Source organism: Microtus oregoni, unplaced genomic scaffold (assembly GCF_018167655.1).
Source record: "Microtus oregoni isolate MIOR12 unplaced genomic scaffold, Mior012 000016F_ref0000370, whole genome shotgun sequence".
Taxonomy (NCBI): Eukaryota; Metazoa; Chordata; class Mammalia; order Rodentia; family Cricetidae; genus Microtus; species Microtus oregoni.
Genome location: NW_024543075.1, coordinates 12858547 through 12876762, shown reverse-complemented (window position 1 = coordinate 12876762; position 18216 = coordinate 12858547). Strand labels below are relative to the sequence as shown.

The following is an 18216-nucleotide window of genomic DNA, read 5'->3' as shown; positions in this document are numbered from 1 at the left end:
TGAATCAGATGAACGCAGCAGGAGGAAACAGCTTCCAAATAGGGGGTGGCATTCATCCTGTCCTTCCTGTGTGCCCCAGCTTTAGGTCCAGGATCTACAGCATCTGGAAAATTAGACACTTTCTGATACCTTCTCATGTGGCTGTCTGGAGTAGGCAGGTGCCTACGTCTCCTTCCAGTCAACTTTCCACAGGGATTCACATCATAAATTCTCAGAAAATACGGGGACCGTAAATTACCCCAGCAGCAAATAAGAACAGTGGTGAGCAATTAGCAACTCGGGCCAGTGTCCTAGGTACAGACATGTGGTAATAGACCAAGGCTTTGACTCCCTCTACTCTGAACCAGATATGTCTCTTCATTATGTCAGCCCGACACGACATGTAGATCAACTCCAAGTTAAGTAGCTTTCAATTTGGGGGAAAGGATTGGAAAGTCATGTAGTGAAAGGTAGGAGCACAAAAAGAGATGGAGAAGTAGGCGAAAATTCAACCAACCTAGCAGCTGACATCCGACCCGACTGGTATAGCACTATAGCCACATAACAGGTAAGCATACATTTGCTCTTGGAAAAGTTCTTCAAGGGTGACTTACTTGCATATACCCCCACCAACTTGAGACTCTTTTAAAGGCTTTGCCACTGGCCTTCAGTGTGAACCACCTAGCCACCACCCATAGTCTCTATCCTTTCCTCAATCATTATTCTCTCCCTCTCATAGTCTCATCAAGTCTTCCTTTAAAAATAGAATAATTCTGCAGGCTGATATCATAGCTAAGATATTCAGTCAATTGGCAGTGTGATGACTGCCTTTGAGGTGAGTGACCCCAGACATGAGGCCAGCTCACAAAACAATCTAGTTAGTTGGGAGCATCTGTGACAGAAAAAAGGAAATGCCCTGTGTACAGTGTGTGTGTGTGTGTGTGTGTGTGTGTGTGTGTGTGTGTGTGTGTGTGAATGAACTTCCAAAATCTTACTGAAATGCCTCCCTCAATTTTAATAACTTCCAATTCTGAGAAAGAAGAAAGAAGATCATCTAACCCAAGCCTTCTGCTGAAGCTAGGAGAAAATCTGGACTAAATATGTTTTAAAATGTGTTTGAAAGCACTCAAGAATTCACCAGATACAGAAGAACCCTCAAGTCCAGATTGGTTGGCAGCAAAACTCCAAAGTGCTCCTGAGGCTAGCACCTCAAAGTGCTCCTGAGGCTAGCACCTCAAAGTGACCTCAGCCTAGTGGCACATGCCAGCAAAAAGCAAGTGTTGCTGCCCTTCCAACAGAAGAGACCCGTCACCAGAAAGGAGTTCAGACTCTGACCTAGTTTCATTTTGGTCATCGTGACCAAAAAACCGTGCAGAAGACAACTTAAAGGAGACAGGGGTCCATCTCAGCCTGCTATTCTACGTTCCAGTCCACCACTAGGGAAGTCACGGTGGCAGACACTTAAAACAAGGGGTCACATCCCATCCACAGTCAAGAGCAGAGGGAAAGGAACACATTCGTGCTTATTCATACTTACTTCAACTTCTCCATTCTTACACAGTTCAGGACCCACTGCCTAGGGAATAGTGCCCCTCACAGTGGGCGGTGTCTAGTCAAATCAATTACTTAGCTAAAACAATTCCCCACAGACAGACCCACGGGCCAATGTAAAGCAGACAGTCCCTCATCTGGACTCTCTCCCAGGTAATGTTAGGTCAAGCTGATAACTACAGCTTACCATCACAGACGCTTATTGTATGGAATTAGGGGTATATTCAAAAAAAGGGGGGGGATTAACTGGTTTGATGGGATGATTGGTATTTGCGACTTACTGTTTTTAGAAAATTATATTGGTACTGTTTCCTGTATATTGATATATTGAATATTGAATGTGAGTGTTCCTACCTCTATTTATGTATAAGAGTATGCTTATATTGTATGGATACATCTATCATATCACAATGTAAATTTCTACCTCTGATACTATTTATGTAATAACATTGTTTACATTTGATATGTAATGACATTGTTTACAGGTGAAGATCATTGTCTTCATATATTGCACAGTTGTTTATTCTCTTAGTTTTCAAATTAGATAGGTATTGAGAATTATATGTTTGTCATATTTATTTTTAGTTTAATCAGGTCTATTAGATACATAGAGATTATATTTAGTATAGATAGTATAATCTTCAGCCTCTTTGAAGAGCTGTAGAAAATGGCCTTTAATCTAACCTAGAATTCTGTGCCTACGAGACACAATTACTCCTGGCAACACCACTCTACTCCCGAGAGAACGTTGAACACCAAAGACACTCCACTGGGAGATTGTCTTCTTGGCAGAACTGGCCTTTGGGTTAAGAAAAGCCCATACCTCAACTACTGACTAAGATATGAAACAGGATTGTCTTATCTTGCCAAGATAGGGTAGGATAATTCTAAGAAAGTTCCTTGCATTTGATAATGGTATGTCAGTTATGTTAGGCCTTAGCCAAAGTTGGTTGACTCAACATTGCAAACAAGACTTTGGGTGATTGCCCAGGTAGTCAGTTTGTCTCTGTCATTTGTTGCACATTTTGGATATCTCTCATTTGTTAAGTAATATTTATTCCCTTTTCAGATCTTTGATGGAGTTGAAGATTATTTAATTGTAGTTACTCTCTACATTACTTAGACTCCTTGAGATAGAATGTCTAGCAAAACTTTTGTTCTCAATATTGTTTGTTATATTTATCATTTGTTATTATTGTTTATAGTTATATTTGGTTTAGTTCTGTCTTATTTAGACAAAAGGGGGAGATGTAGGGTTAAGCCAGCCCCTTTAGGGGACGGGTTTGCCTCGGGTGAATGCGTATGAATAAATCGGGCACGCGGGAGGCAGCTCCTCCCTTTTCCTGCCTCCTGTGAAACGGCTGCGTGGGAACCTCTGTTCTGTAAGTTTATTTAAACATTAAAGCTGTATATATTCTTTAATATCAGCCTTGCATTTATTTACGCCGATACAGACGCTAAAGGACCGGAGCCCCAGATGAGCCTGAGAAACACAGCCCTAGCTATATACTGTACTCTCAACGTATCCTCCCAAGGGATAAGTCCTTACAGTGGACGCCTCAATGTCCACCTTCAGATGAAATACATATTTAGGTCCATAAATGACTGCAGAAGCTCATAATTGATTTCTCTTAATCTTAGAACACACTGTAGTCAGAGCAGTGATAGCTCTGATGGCAGGTTGTTAGGTAGAAACACAGCCTCAAACCCTAACACTGTACCTAAGGGAATGTGAAATTCCCCTGGTGACCTTCACCTCTGTGACACAGTTCTTGAGCAGATGTGGCCGCTGAAAGTGAGTCCTATTTAAATCTGTAAAATGTTTAGCTGATTTTTTTTTTTGTCTTCTGTCACTACTAAGCAAAAAGTCAACAACCCTGGAATATTTCATTCTAAGCTTTGTTTTCCTAAACAGCCCTGGCCAAAGAACCTTCCCTTAAGCTACAAAGTATAGAGGAGTGGGGAAGAGGAGGGGGAGGATAAAGATGATGGTGATGACACCCGCAGTGATTAGCAGGGTGCCTGGAAAGGTCAAACGCTGAGCAAAGCATCTAGCAACTACACATGCACTTAATAAATTGTCATTATTACTAACAATAGCAGAAATAATCCTAGATATTGCAGTTTAGGACAGCAATAGTGACGAAATAGTTAAGGATATTCATAGCACCTCTTTCAGGACTTGGCTCCAAGATGACCAAAAAAAAAAAAAAAAAAAAAAAAAAAAGGAGAAATAATGGTTGTATCAAAAAGGGCCCTGGCCATGTGCAGCCAATTCAATGCACTAACTGCACCCGGTGCAGGCCCAAGGACACGGCCATTAAGAAGTATGTCATTTGGAACATTGTAGAGGCCACTGCCATCAGGGACATATCCAAAGCAAGTGTCTTCTACGCTTATGTGCTCCCCAAACTATGTCAAGCTGCATTCCTGTGAGCTGTGCTAGTCATAGCAAGGTAGTCAGGAATCGATCTCGGGAAGCTCAGAAGGACCAAACACCCCCACCACGATTTAGACCTGCTGGTGATGTATCATGACCTCCACCAAAGCCCCTGTGAAGAAAACACCTTGGAAAAATAAAATGGGACTTACACTTTATGTAGTATTTGAGTGTGTCTTTGCCAGGTGTGAACTGTGTGTTATTTCGTTTTCTGTGTGCGCGTCTGGAGAGTGTACAGCAGAACAAACCTGGTATTGTTTGGGCTCTGTATTCTGTGCACCTTATATTTTGCAGGCTGGTCAACTTGTGAACTCTGGCAATCCTGTTTATGCTTCCCCAGCCTTGGGATTAAAAGTGCTTGAACCAGGCTCGACTTTTTTATGTGAGTTCTGGAGATAAATTGGGTCGACCAAGATTTTCATATTCTTGGAAACCCTACTGCGGTTTTGCTTTCTTTTAATTTGTTTTTCTAGTGTAGGACATTCACTGAGTTTTCTAGCCCTACAGGCTATGTGTGGTCTTCATTGTTTTCCCTTTGGCTTTTTGGGGACATGGTCAGTTGCCCTGCTAGCTTTGAACTTAGGTCTCTCTGTCTCTAACTGGTAAGATTAAAGATGTATGTCAATCACACACAAAAAAAGAATATTCATAACTACAGCTAATGGGCCAGCACTCCTCCATGAGTCTTGAAATAATTAATAACACCAAACATTCTTTTTCCATAAGCTTTTTGCTTGAGACAATATCTTTTTGAGACAATATCTCACATATCCTAGGCTGTCCCACAACTTTCTATGTTGCTAAGGATGACCTTGAATTCCCAATCCTCCTTTCTCTATTTCCCTAGTGTTGGTCTTAGAGGTGTGCACCATCGCATCCGGTGTGTGCAGGGCTGGGTGAGGTAAGCAATCCATCAGTCAAGCTGTATGTACCCCCCACAACCACCTAACACTGCACACACTGGGGTAAGTAATTATACAACTGAAAGTTTCACATGACTGCAAGATGCCAGGTCTAATATTGCAGATTCTGGAAACAAAAGACTTTATCTTTGTCCCCAGAGACCCTCTGTTGAGAGACAAGAAACACACAACCAAGGCTACGGGCAGCTAAGAGATCACAATGCTAAGAGATCATTTCCAAGGGAGACAGTCTAAGGAAGGAAACAAAAAATTTGGAAGTGACATGAGCAATTCATTCCAGAAAATTTCGGTAGGGCAGTAATGCCCCCAGAGAGGTTTGAGCTGTTGAGATGTCTGTACTCCTGCACAATGGCTAAGAATAGACATAGGTCCAGACAATAACCCTACAGGGTATTTATGACAATACAGCCATGCCAGCTGCCTGCACCCCCCCATGGGCAGGTGACAGAACGGGGCAGGGATCCTCCAAGTGCTTTACTTACTCTCTCTGACATCCTCATGGGCCACAGGGACACCATTATCATCCCGGGCAGCTTTTTCAAGACTCTTGCTTCTTCTGCCTTTTCTGCTATTTTTACCTAGAAAGAAAAGGAGGAAAAGATATTGTCATTCTGCGTATCCCAGAAGCCTCTGAATGTGAGAACTCACAGTCCTCTCCTGCAGAAAACTGCCCTCAGCTCTGCTCCCCAGTCCCAGAGCCTTGGACTCCAAGGGGTCTGTGGTTAAAGAGGAGGATGCTCAATACATATGGAGATAATCACCCCTCCCAAAACCCATGTGCAACTGTATGCGGTTAGGTATTGTAAGCCTACAAAATGCTGCTGAAGCTCCCTGAGGCACTAGGAGAAATAGCTGGAACTGAAGGTCAAAGCCGGACTTGGACATCAAAGTCAGCATGTTTCCAAAGCTAGCTCGCACACCCAACTCTCTCCAACGTCATGACTTGTGGACCTGTGAGTCGGTTGTTCACTAATTGGGGAATGACCTGGGAGCCTGATGTGACCCTGTTAACCTTCCATTTTCTCCTTAGTTTGGCCCCCTACCCCTATTCTAAGAACACTTGGCGTAAATTGTCCCCATCGTGGGCACACCCATCCCTCTACTCTCAAGCTAATTGGCTCCTTCCCATCTTGCAAATCTCAGCTTGGCATCGTCTTAAACTGCCTTTTCATTCCTCGCTTCAATCTAATCCTCCTTGGAGCGGCACTGATAGCATCTGTCTAGAGTCAAGTTGCCTCTAAGCTAAGCCTAATGCAGGGGCTCCATTGCCTGGGAAGTGCTGAGGGAAAGGAGGGGGAAGCAGGATCCAGTCAGGAAAGAAGCTAAGCAAGCCTGCCTAGCTGAACTCATCACCTGGGGCTTTGAGAATGGGACTGGCTTACAGAATGTTTCCCACTTGAAAAAGAAAGCCTCTGCATAAAAACTAGCCAGCTCAGGGTTGGGGTACAGCCTTCCAGAGAAGAGAGAGGTGTGATCCACCCACATTCCAGGGTGCTACCTGGGAGACAGGTACACCCAAGGTACCCCCAAGATCACCAGCCTGACCTCTAGACCACTTCCGCTCCTTGACAAAAAAAGGTAGCAGAGTCAGCCACACAGGAAGTTAGAGCAAGAACACAAAATGATACCTGTGAGATACTCAGGGTGCGGTTGTCTCTACCTGGCCATCATCCTGAGGTCCACATGTTACTAACACTATCCCATTTGCTAACAGTTGACAAGGGTGGCAGGCTCCAAAATTTATAAGGCATGTTCATTGCAAGATTCAACCCTCTGGGGACAGGAAGGGCATTTTACAGTTGAGGACATAAAGACCTTGAGCAATAGTTCTCGACCTTCCTAATGCCGTGACCTTTTACACAGTTGCTCATATGGTGCTGACCCCCAACCATAAATTAGTCCATTGCGACTTCATAACTGTAATTTTGCCACCATTATGAATCATAATGCAAATACCTTAAATGTGACTCCCCCCAGAAAAGGGGTCTCGATCCACAGGTTAAGAACCCCTGGCCTAGAGTGAGGAAGAGGGCTTCCCAAGGTCACTGACAGCCAGGAGATAACTGAGGTAGTGGCCAGCTCCAAAGGGCCTTCCCTGCCAGCACAAAGGCCTCTTCCATAGACCCTTCCTCCCCCCAGAACAAGAAAGGCAACCATATGGTCTGTACAGATGAAAGAAGAAGGAGAAGAGGAAATAGTGTTTGGAGAAGGAGCCCGAATCCAATCAGCATCTCCATCTGGGCAGCGTGACAATGCAGAATTCCTTAAAAGTAGCGCACTGCACCCGCTAATGCTGGCCACATGTTCTATTCTGGTGCACCATGGTAAATATAATTCCTCTGGCTTAATAAAAATAAAACCTATTTTTCCTTTGCTACACAAGGAGCTTACAGTAGCAACCCGCTCCCCCCCACACACACATACACACACCCCAAACCGAAAAGCCTTTGCTTCCCTGCAGTCTCTGCTTCCCCAGGAAATTCCAGGCCCCAGAGCTCTGCACTCCCCCTGCAGGAGGGACCTGGCCCAGGACTCTGGCAATTCTTGCCTGTTTCTTGGTAAGGAACCTTTGGCAGGAGGGGAAAAAACACCATGTGAGGTTCTTGTAGTAGCTCCCCCAGAAAGTTCTCTCCTCCTGTAAGTGTTAGAAATGAGTAGTGTGCTTGTGTGTGCATGCACACGCGTGGACACTTGAGTGCGCATGTGTGGCAGAATACGAGCAAGTGTGCACACACACATGTATGTGGCAACAGAGGACAACCTCAACCTCAGCGCTGTCTCTCTTTTCTTCTTTCCATTTTCAATGTTCAGCACTGTCTCTCACTCCCCTGGAACTTGCCAAGCAGGCTAGGCTGGCTGGCCAACAGCCCCAGGATCCTCCCATTTCTTTTCCCCAGAGCTGGGATTGTTTGCACTGTGATTTTAACTGGAGACCTGAGCTGGATCTGACCTGAAAGCCCCCCTCCCTTAGGACTGGTTTTCATGGTATCAGAAGCTTCCAGGGGATGGAAGCAAACAGGAGCCCTACACAACCGTGATGCCAGGCATCCACAGAAAAGTCCTGCACGCATGATAACCCTAAGTAGTAGCACACATACTTTGGAAGTAACTCGCAGCTCCCTAAATTCACACATGCTGGTACTGAAAATCTAGCCAGCTACTCAGGGCTGGGAAGACATTGATCTTGGAGGAGACCCTACATCCAGCACATTATTAAACCAGCATAATCTTTAGCTACATTCTAGATATTTATCCCTATATCCATAGATAAGTGTAGTTCTCAACCCTTGCCAAGGAAACCGCTCTTTGCAACAGATAAAGACTATTACAGACAACCACAACCAATCAAAATGCAGAAGACAAGAGATTATGTGGTGCCCTGACCCAACTGATATGCCTATGACGTAATTCCTGCACCTAAGGTTCACGGATCATTGCAAATCAATAAATCAATAAATAAATAGGAGGGAGACAGACTGTACGAGCCAGAGGTACAGGGCGTTTTCCAGGATCGTGTCTCCTAAAAATGTGAGAGGGGCTATATCCATGATGTCTTATCAGCTCAGCGACCTCAGCAATTCCCAAACAGTGACGACATCAGAGGACATTCTAACATAAAAAGGGGAAAGATCAAGGGGCCTCTGTCCTAAACACACAACTATGGGCAACTAGGGAAAGCTGAGGGCAGGAAAGAAATGGTTTCCCAGTGAAGAGCATCCCAGCTGGTTAGTCAATACCACGTGGTGAGCCCTGAGATCATGTGCATACAGGTAACATTACAGGAAATGGGCAGGGTGCAGTTATATATTTAGGAATATATATGTATATGTGTAATATACAATTAAAGAAAAAAGTCATGAATTTGAGATAGAGCAGGGAGGGGTCGAAGGGAAGAGAGAGAAAATTATGTAATTATTGTAATTATACCATAATCTCAAAAAATATTATATAAAAAAATAAGTTCCTGCTCCATACAGGTAAGAACAGGAAAGGGACAAGGGACAAGGCAGGGACAGACAGCCTGAACCCCTTTCCGGTTCTAAGGACAGTTGGTGTCTGAGAGGACAACCTCAGTGGTCAGGCAGAGAAGGGACGCTGAAGGGTCATCAGGTAGACAGCAAATGCCACAACACTAGAAGCCCAGATCAGTCCACCTACGAGCACTCCTCTCCTGTCTACATGTATGCTTCTCGGGTGCTGAATCCTTCCTGGGAAAACAACCTGATGAGCCTCTCTCCGGTGGGGGGTGGAGGCAGGGCACAGAGGCAGTAGCGCAGCTGGCAGAGGTGCCTCTGAAACCAGCACACCCACTCTCTGCGCCAGGGTTCTCCACCTGTGGGTCACGACCCTCTGGTGGCCAAATGATCTTTCTACAGGGGCCACCTAAGGACATTAGTAAACAAAGTTATTTACATCACAATTCATAACAGTAGCAGAATTACAGTTATGAAGCAGCAACGAAAATAATTTTATGGTTGGGGATCACCAAAACATGAGGAACTGTATTACAAGACCACAGCATTAGGAAGGTTGTGAACCAGTGCTCTAGGCAGTCAGCCGCCCTCCTGATTCTCGGCCACAGGTCTATAAAGTTCATTGTCTCTAAGGAAGCACCCCAGGAACAGCAGCAGGCAGGCAGGGGCACACAGGTAAGTGTGGGTCCTCTGTCAGCTGTACAGAGACCCTGGGCACCTATCTGCCTGGGTTTGGGTTCTATCAAGAACAGGCTGAGATAAGTAGGTGTGTACTGCACGATCGTACCTGTAAGATGATTTCACGCAGCTTGAGGGAAAGGGGCTAAGAAAGAGGAGGAAGGAGATGCCGACAACCTGTGGGCATTGTCTGCCAGGGTCCACAGGACACCGCCTGGCAGGTACTCCAGGAGCAGGGGAAAGGTGACACAAAACTGTGCCACCCCACCTCTGCCATCACCAGGGAGGCCACACCCATCACACCTCAGCAGGCGGTATGAGCATTATTGATACAATCCTCGAGGGGGGATCCAAAGGCTTGGAGAGTCACACGTGCCCCCATAAAGAGCAGAGTTCTGCCCCTAGCTGTCTCTGAACCTCAACAGGCTTACCAGGGAGCATTGCACGCGTCTTGCGTGGAATAAATAGCGTATCCAAATCTGTGGCACAGAGGCTGATTCACATGGGAAGGAAGGCATTCTTTGCCATGCTAACCATCCAGGACAGCCAGTGAGCAGCTAGGTGGAGGCCAGCCACTTAGGATACTGACCCATCCCACACTCAGTCAAAGAAACCCAACTCGAAGCTTTCACGACCCAAGTGGCAGCTGCATGAACAGGGACCAGAGAGGGTCTCAGAGGGCAGAGCTTGCCGCTGTTGGGTGACACTAAGCCTAAGCACTTGTCTTTCTAGTCCCTCAGGACATGCAAAGGAGGCCTCACCCCAAAATCCAGGCTCTGGAGCTAAAACTGGTTTTGTCCCGGGTCGAAAGCATGGTCACCTTGAGATATGGCAGTCACAGGCACAAGAGGTAGATGGGGGGAAATGCCAGACTATTTTAGAACCACAGCATGCAATCCGGTTTACTCGGCCCCTGTCGGGTCTCCGCCCTCTATCATCCAGGCACAACCCTGATTTCAGGAGCCATGGGCACAGGCAGGAGGAGCAGGTCAGCGGTGAGTTAGCTTTGGAAAGAGTTCTGGAAAGGGCGGCAGCGCCTCCAAAGTAGATGCTTTTTTCCTAATCCATCCTTTCCCTGGGAACTTTGCCTAGTGTTTACTTGGATGGAACACTTCAGGTTTAATACTAAAGCTTGTACGTAGGCAGTCATTGAGGCTTTCTTGTTCTTTAAGTATGCCAATAACAACCCCTGGGTTTATTAAAAATACGACTGAAATATTGACAAACACCTTCTCCTAATCCTCACACTCTAGTTTTGCCTAAGATCGGGTATGTCCATCTAAGGCCAAGCTGCTCTGGCCCAACAAGAGACCAGGCAAAGCTCTGCAGGAAAAACGTTTTCCACCAACCAGCAACAGCTCACACACAAAGAGCTTTGTTGACAAGCAAATTTGCTCAAAGGGCCACCCTTCTTCCCTTTGATGGCTGGATCACAACACATACTAAATGCAAACTGGATGGTTCTGGGCGTAGACCCACAAACAAAAATGGCTCTCTGCACACTCCGCACGTTCCAGAGCGACTAGCTCAGGACCAGGGGATGTCCGTGTGGGTTTGTTCAGATCCAAATGGTGGCTCAGTCTAGCCTGTGCCTGGAAACACCACAAACAAAGGAGTCAGTGGGAAGCCAGATTTAAAGCCTCCATATCCGAGCCAGCTCCTAAGCCAGGGAGCAGCGGAAGAAGAAAACACGATATTCACGTCACTTATTCTCGGTCTTGTTTGTTTCTTTCTGCCATGTGGGTGGAAAAGGCAGGTGAATTATGCAACCATGATTTATTAGTTGGCTGAATTTCATCTTCTAAAAGGAGCATGGCCACCATTCAAAGTCACCCCAAGATATAAACATACCCTAAGTCCACTGGCATGGCCTCCATGGAGCTGCTACTTTATTCTTTCTTTGTGCTGGATAATGAAAAGGAGGGACCTGAGGCTCGCTTCTGGGACCACAAAGCATTCCCACTGCAGAAGCTGTGGAATTCAACCAGAAACAGCTGAATAAATAGAGTTAGAAGGAGGCTGTCAACGAGGAAGAATATTCTAGCAACCATCACTGCCCGTCCAATGAGTGAATGGCCTTGAAGCAGGAAGAGCCCATCTGGGGAGCGGTGGAGCAGAGGCTGGGCAGCCATTGTCGGAACCTTGTAGTGGAGAGGAATTTGCACTCTGACCACTCACTTCCCTAAAAGTTCTAGGATGCTGGGATAAACTGATGCTTACAAGAAAGGCCTCAGAAAGTCTATGACATGAGAGTCCCCTAACCCCCAGAAAAGGATTCCATGGTCCTATATCCTGGTGGGCACAAACACATACACACACACACAAGCACACATGTGCATATATATATACATGCATGGAGAAAATGCATATACACACAAACATGCATATACTCACACACAAATCCATGGAGAAACTTCTGAAATGTAACATTACAATCTAACTAATAGTATTTATAACAGTCTAGGTCATGCTTTTGAAACCTAGTGGCAATTCTCAACCCCCTGCAGATGACTGGCAATGTCTAGACATTTTTGTTTGTGAGGGCTGAGAGGAAGGTCCTACTGCTATCTTATGGGTCAAAGCTGCATATCCTATAGCACACAGGCCCTTACTCCAACCCCTAGCACACATATAATCCAAACTGCTGAGACTGTCGAGGTTGGGAAATCTACACTAGAGATACCTAAGATTTCCCACTAAGGTCACGGGACCTCACCATAATACTTCTGTAAGTTTCTATGAGCCTATAATTATTCTAAACCTAACTCGAAGTAAATGCTTTTCAATTTTCTCTTCCATTCAGTACAGCTGGGTGCTTCTTTATTGAGAATGAAGTACTAGTTAAGCATCCCTGATTCAAGTTCTTGGGAACAAAAGCACTCCAGATTTCACGGTTTTTCCCAGCCATGGAATCAATCTATGTGTCATATACGCCACACACATAGCCTGGAGGTAGCTCTGAGTTGAAGCAAAGCTTTGTGGGGCACAACCACCAGGAGTGTACTGGTGCTCAAAGGGCTCGGCTATTTGAGCATTTCAAGTTTTAGCTTTTCAGAGAATGTGTTCTAGTTTGCCTTCAGTCGCTGTGATAAATATATGAGCAAAAACAACTTGGGGAAAGAAAGGGTTGATTTTAACTTACAGGTCACAGTGCATCAAGGGAAGCCAGGGAAGAAGTTCAAGGCAGGAGCTTTGAAGCAGAGACCACAGGGGAAGGCTTTCTTAGCTACCATTCTTACATAGCCTAGGACTACCTGCCTAAGGAAGGCACCACTCATATTGGGCTGGGTCCTCCTACACCAGTTAGCAATCAAGTCTAAGTCCCCCACAAGCCCATCCACAGACCAATCTGCAGGTAGTGATTCTTCAACTGAGGTTCCTTCTTCTCAGGGGCATCAAGCAGACAACCAAACATCACAGGAGGATGCTTACTAGTCTTCCCAACTGACCAAAGGATTCCATTTGCCAAGGCACTTCTATCGCTATTGGCACGTGGCATTCACGGGGCATTTCTCTGGTTGACAAGGATCAAAGCCAAAACTCAAAGCCAGACCAAACATCTGTGCCACAAGCCTCCTCAGGGATCCTCACATATGCCCTATTAGTGCCCACCACACACACTTTTCCAGTTTCTCCTTTATCAATTCCAACTTCCCTGCTCCCAAGACCAAAGCGGGAAACATTTCACTGTCTCCAAACGTGATAGCCAAGTCAATTCTCCGTTCTGTGTTCTCGCCCATCTCTCAATCTTACCCTCTGCTCCCACCCCACTGCCTAGCTTGTCCTGGAACCCAGCACTCAACAGTCGTGATGCAAATTCCAGACACTTGCCTCTAACACCCCAGACCATAGCCCCGGATTCCCTTTCCTGAAGCACATTCTTAAGATTGGCAACCTGTCCATAAACAGCCCACCCCACCAAGAGTGCCTCTATGACCCTGTGAGTGTTGTATACAACATGCCACCACTTACAGTGGGAGAGAATCATCGTCTCTCTGTGCAAGAGAAGTGCACAAATTCTTCTGAGTCCCCTACCCAAGATCATTTTAATCTCTCTTCTACTACATGGAGTCCACAGTTGAAAGTTTCATTGAACACACACACACAGTATGCATCCATGCACACACACACACACACACAGACACACACACACACACACACGCATCTGTCTACACATTCGGAGAGTGAGAGGAGTGGAGGGAGAAAGAGAGGTACTAGTTGAAATTGTTCGATGGAGCCCAGCGGTGTTGGTGCATGCATTTAATTCCAAAACTCAGGAGGCAAAGACGGGCAGATCTCTGTGAGTTCAAGGCCAGCTCGAACTAGGAGTACTAGCTCCTGTGATTCCAGAACAGGCACCAAAGGCACCAAAGCTACAGAAAAAACCCTGTCTTGAAAAACTAAAATAAATAAATAAATAAATAAATTCCCACAGGGCAGAGCACCTTGACTTTTCTTAGGACTGGTGGGGGGGTGGGGGGGAATGGGAGGAGAGGAGGAGGTGGAAATTTTTAATAAATAAAAAAATTATTCGATGGATGTCACACTCTTCTTATCCTAGCTGGGGGAACTCTAAAACATTCCACCTGATTCATTAGGAAAGTGGCTGACATGGCAATGAGCCAGGAAGCAGCTCCCCAAAGGCCTCTCGGGCTGATTCTGGTGCTTCAGGATGTCTTCCATTTGGAGACAAGATCTGGTTGACTAACTATTCACCATGAACAGTTAACATCCTGTCCCAGGCCAACTTCTATCTGCAAGGTGGTTTTCCAAAGGCAAATGACTCTTTCCTTGCAAACCAGATTCTACCCGACTTCTTCTCCTTCAGAGACCCCCATTCCAAGGCTGATAACCGCTGATGCTCAGAGCAGGAAGGAGAGCCACTTCTGGGCTGTAATAGCTGAGCCCCCACCACATAAGCTGGGGACACTGTTGAGGCTGGGCTGTGACTTTCTGGGCTGTCAGGAAAGATTATAACTGGTCACTAGTAAGAGTACCCAAATAAATTCAGATCACTAATCAGGCCTAGTCAGCCATATCCCCCTGGAAAGCATTAGCCTCATCCTTCTATTTATTGTCTTGACATCCCATGTTCTATACGACTCTCAGCACACCTGTGATTATTTCCCCAGAGTCACACAACTTCTGTGAGGTCCTTGGAGAAGGGACTAGGCTGTCCTATATTCTCTGTCCCTAGCACACTTAAAGGATGTTATGAGAGGCTGTGACATCATCAGACACAGTAAAATGCAGCGGCAAACACTGTGCTTTCTATCTGCAGGTGAAGCAGTTGGGGCTCAAAAAGTGGACCCTAAGTTCCAGGTTTCTGAATGGCAATCCCAAGGCCTGGCTGATAAGGTGGGCTTTTGTGGGAGCTCCCTGATGGGGATCCATTCCACCTTGACCAAAGGTCAGAGAGTTCAGGTCTATTCTTGCTCCTTCAAGGTTATAACAGGAGGTTTGACCCAGGGCATGGCTAACAGGATGTTTTGACAGAGCATGTGGTTACTTGATGCTTTGGGTATTGAGGAGGTGATTATTTTGTTTGTTCCTAGTATAGTGGTAAAGGAGTCTTTTGTCTTTCCTCTCCTCTTTCGATTGGGTTATTTAAAGCTTTTGAGACATAAATGCAGGGCGAACTTTAGAATTTACTGGATGTCCTCTTGACTCTATCCTGCATCTCTGTTTTTTTCTTTTCTTTTTTTTTTTTATCTCTGTCTTTTCTACCTGACATTTCTTAATCCTCACACAAGACCCGGCTCATGTTGTCACCCAGACTCGGGATATGGCAGGCTTTCAATTCTCCCAAGAAAGACAGTGATAAAATAATTTACCTCCCCTGTTTGAGCTTAAGGCTCCTCATCTGTAACACAACAAGGATAGCCATTTTCCTGAGCTAGGAAGAGAACTTAATGAGACCAGCGGACATTACTAAAGTCAGTGTCTCATCCCACCCTTTAATTCAAGCCAGTGCAGTTTTCTACATTTTAATCCATGTTAAACCACAGAGAGAGAGAGAGAGAGAGAGAGAGAGAGAGAGAGAGAGAGAGAGAGAGAGAAAGAGAGAGAGAGAACATTGGGAAGTTCCTATGGATCTATTTGGGGTCACACAACCCACAGAACTGTCAACAGCATATGGCAGGGATTCAGCCTTATACAAAGGTGGTACTCAAATGGGGCCAGCCCCTCAGGAGTGTCTGCAGATGCAGACCCTTGCCACCCTGGTTGATGACTTTGGTATCTTTTAACCAAATGAAAAGCCACTTCTGAGCTCAGAGCTCTGGGACCTAGTACATGACTCTCTTTACAGGCAAAGACACTGCAAGGTCATAGAATTTGGTCACTCTCCTGCTGGCTTCCAAAGGCTGAAATAGGAGGGACACAGCTCTGACACTGAGCAATCACCATCTGAAACAATTGAGAGAAAGTCCTCTTCACAGGTTGTGTGATAACGACTGGACCGGAAGAAAGTGAACATGGATTTTAATTTACTCTTTTAATAAGGAAAATGAGATGGACGCAAAGGATGCATAGCTCACCCCAAGCTGCCCGCCACTCAGAACTTTCCAGGGCTAATGTAGTCTCTGCCCTTTCTTGGCAGAATCTTGGCTGCTACCGGGACCAGAAGTGGTCCAAAGTCTCCAGCTGGGACTGTGCCATATTGTGCATAGTGGATTCAAGGGGCCCACTGGCAGGAGGATGGAGGGAACAGAGAAGGGACACAGCCTGAATAAAGGCCACTGACCAAGCCTTGCCCAAGGCCATCTGCCAAATTACACCAGCCAGTCACATGCCAATGGTTTAAAGTCATTCTGAAGAAAACGTCTCTGAAGACTGAAGACCTAGACAGAGCAGGAAGAAGCAATAGACACCTCTTGGGACACTGGGGCCGGCTCCCTAGGCAGCTTCCCAAAGTGTACAATTCTGCCTGAGGGGGCAGGGAGAGTAAGATGGGCTTAACTTGGATGCAATCTCTAGTGAATAGCCAGCACCACAGGATTTTGGCTGGCATCACTGAGGTAGACATACTGGGAAGCCAGGTGTCCCCTGGAATGCAGCGACCGCGGGCGCCCCCTCGGGTCACCCGATGAAAAAAGTTACCTGGTGGAGGCGTCTCTGCGACTACCTTCTCCCTCTTGGGAGCCTTCTTAGGCTTGGCGGCCTTCTTGGGCGGCCTGGGCTCCTGCTGGAGCTGCTCCTGCTGCTCCTGCTTCTTCACCCCGAGACCCTCATGCAGTGGAGGTGAGAAGAGCTCGGGCTCCCGCTCCGGATGCTCATAGTAGCGCCCGCGTCTCCAGAGTTCCTGGCCATAGTAGTCTGGCTCCTCGAAGGCTGCGCCCTGCGCTCTGACCCCAGCCAAGGCCACCGCCACAAGTGCCAAGGCTAGCGCCCGGGAGGCGGCTCCTGGATGGGCCATGCCCGCCCCGTTCTGCGCCCTGGGCAGGGTCCGGGTTCCCGGGAGCGACAGGCAGGCTACAGATGACTGCTGTGGCTCGGGACAGGGGCCCCGGCGCTGAAGCGGGTGCAGATGCGGCGGGCCCTGGCTGGTGGGACAGGCCAGACGGGCGGGGCTGGGCCGGAGCTGGGCGGGCAGGGGCGCGCCCAGGAGAGGCGAGGCGCCGGCAGACCCGCCCTCCTTCCTGCCGGGGCCTCGCCAGCAGGTGTTGGAAGCCCATTCATTCTAAGACTGTAACCAGCCTTCCTTGTCTTTTCCATTCTGTCCTGCTGGGCACCCCTTCTCAGACTTTCGGGCATGCTGATTTTCAGAGGGAACTTCGGGCTGTGTCTTCCATTCCTTTTTGCAGAAGGACAAACCTGAGTTAAAACTAGCCTGAAATCTTGAGGCTAGATAGAACCAGAAGGCTGCCTACCTGTCTTGCTTCTCTCAGCCCAGGCAGAAACCCCAAGTACCTGGATGAAGTTCCTTGAGAGCAGAACCTAAGGGCCTGGAGAACCCTGCTCTCAACCCTCCAGAATATTCCTGTTGGAGAGAATGGGGCCAATCAAAGACCACCATTTCATAAGTTACAAGAGGGCATTGGTCTCTTCAAGGATCAGGCCTGTCTGAAGAAACCTGGTGTTGTTTCCCCTTGATAAAGTGGTCCCCACCTTTAAAGAGCATGCCTTAGGTTTTCTTAGTCTTCTCTAATATAGTGGAAGCTAGTGGCCCCAACTTCTCTCCAGGCTGGAACGCTGGAGGCCCAGGGCCTGCAGCAATTTCTATGGCTCCTCTAACTGACTGAGACAGGGTTAACCCAAGAGACCTACTGACTCATGGGTTAAATGTCTGAGGCTGAAGTTAAAGTATGAGTGTAGCTGAGGGACTCAGCAGAGAGTTCTGGGGCAGGGAGGGGGAGGAGAATGACTTTCTAGCCACTTAGGATGTCGCTGAGTCAGGTTCTAGCAGCGGTACAGATGGGGTTCCATATATTCCCTGACTTTCAGCTGAAACCGTTTTACAGCCTGCCTGCCTGCCTTCTGGTTTGTGTGCCTTCCAGGGCCTGCCTCGGGTCTTTGCAGGCTGCCTAGCATCTCAGAGTCAGTACTCATAGGTCAAACCTAAGCCACACCTTCAAATCCTCTCTACCTCCAGCTAGGGAATAGTGTCTTAATTCAAGTTTCCCTTGCTGCCGTGAAACGCCATAACCAAAAAGCAGGTAGGGGAGGCAAG

General features: G+C 46.9%; 1 protein-coding gene across 2 annotated transcripts in view; it reads right to left on the bottom strand.

Moving 5' to 3' along the window:
• Cpxm2 (carboxypeptidase X, M14 family member 2) overlaps nt 1–17046 on the bottom strand; it is a 116456-nt gene extending 99410 nt beyond the window's left edge. For both annotated transcript variants that reach the window (XM_041666558.1, XM_041666559.1), the window contains exons 1-2: nt 16647–17046; nt 5376–5471 (exon numbers count right to left, since the gene is read on the bottom strand). In XM_041666558.1, coding sequence (XP_041522492.1) covers nt 5376–5471; nt 16647–16962 — 412 coding nt within the window. In that variant the 5' untranslated portion in view covers nt 16963–17046. The remainder of the gene's footprint in view (nt 1–5375; nt 5472–16646) is intronic.
• Between the last annotated feature and the right edge of the window lie 1170 nt (nt 17047–18216).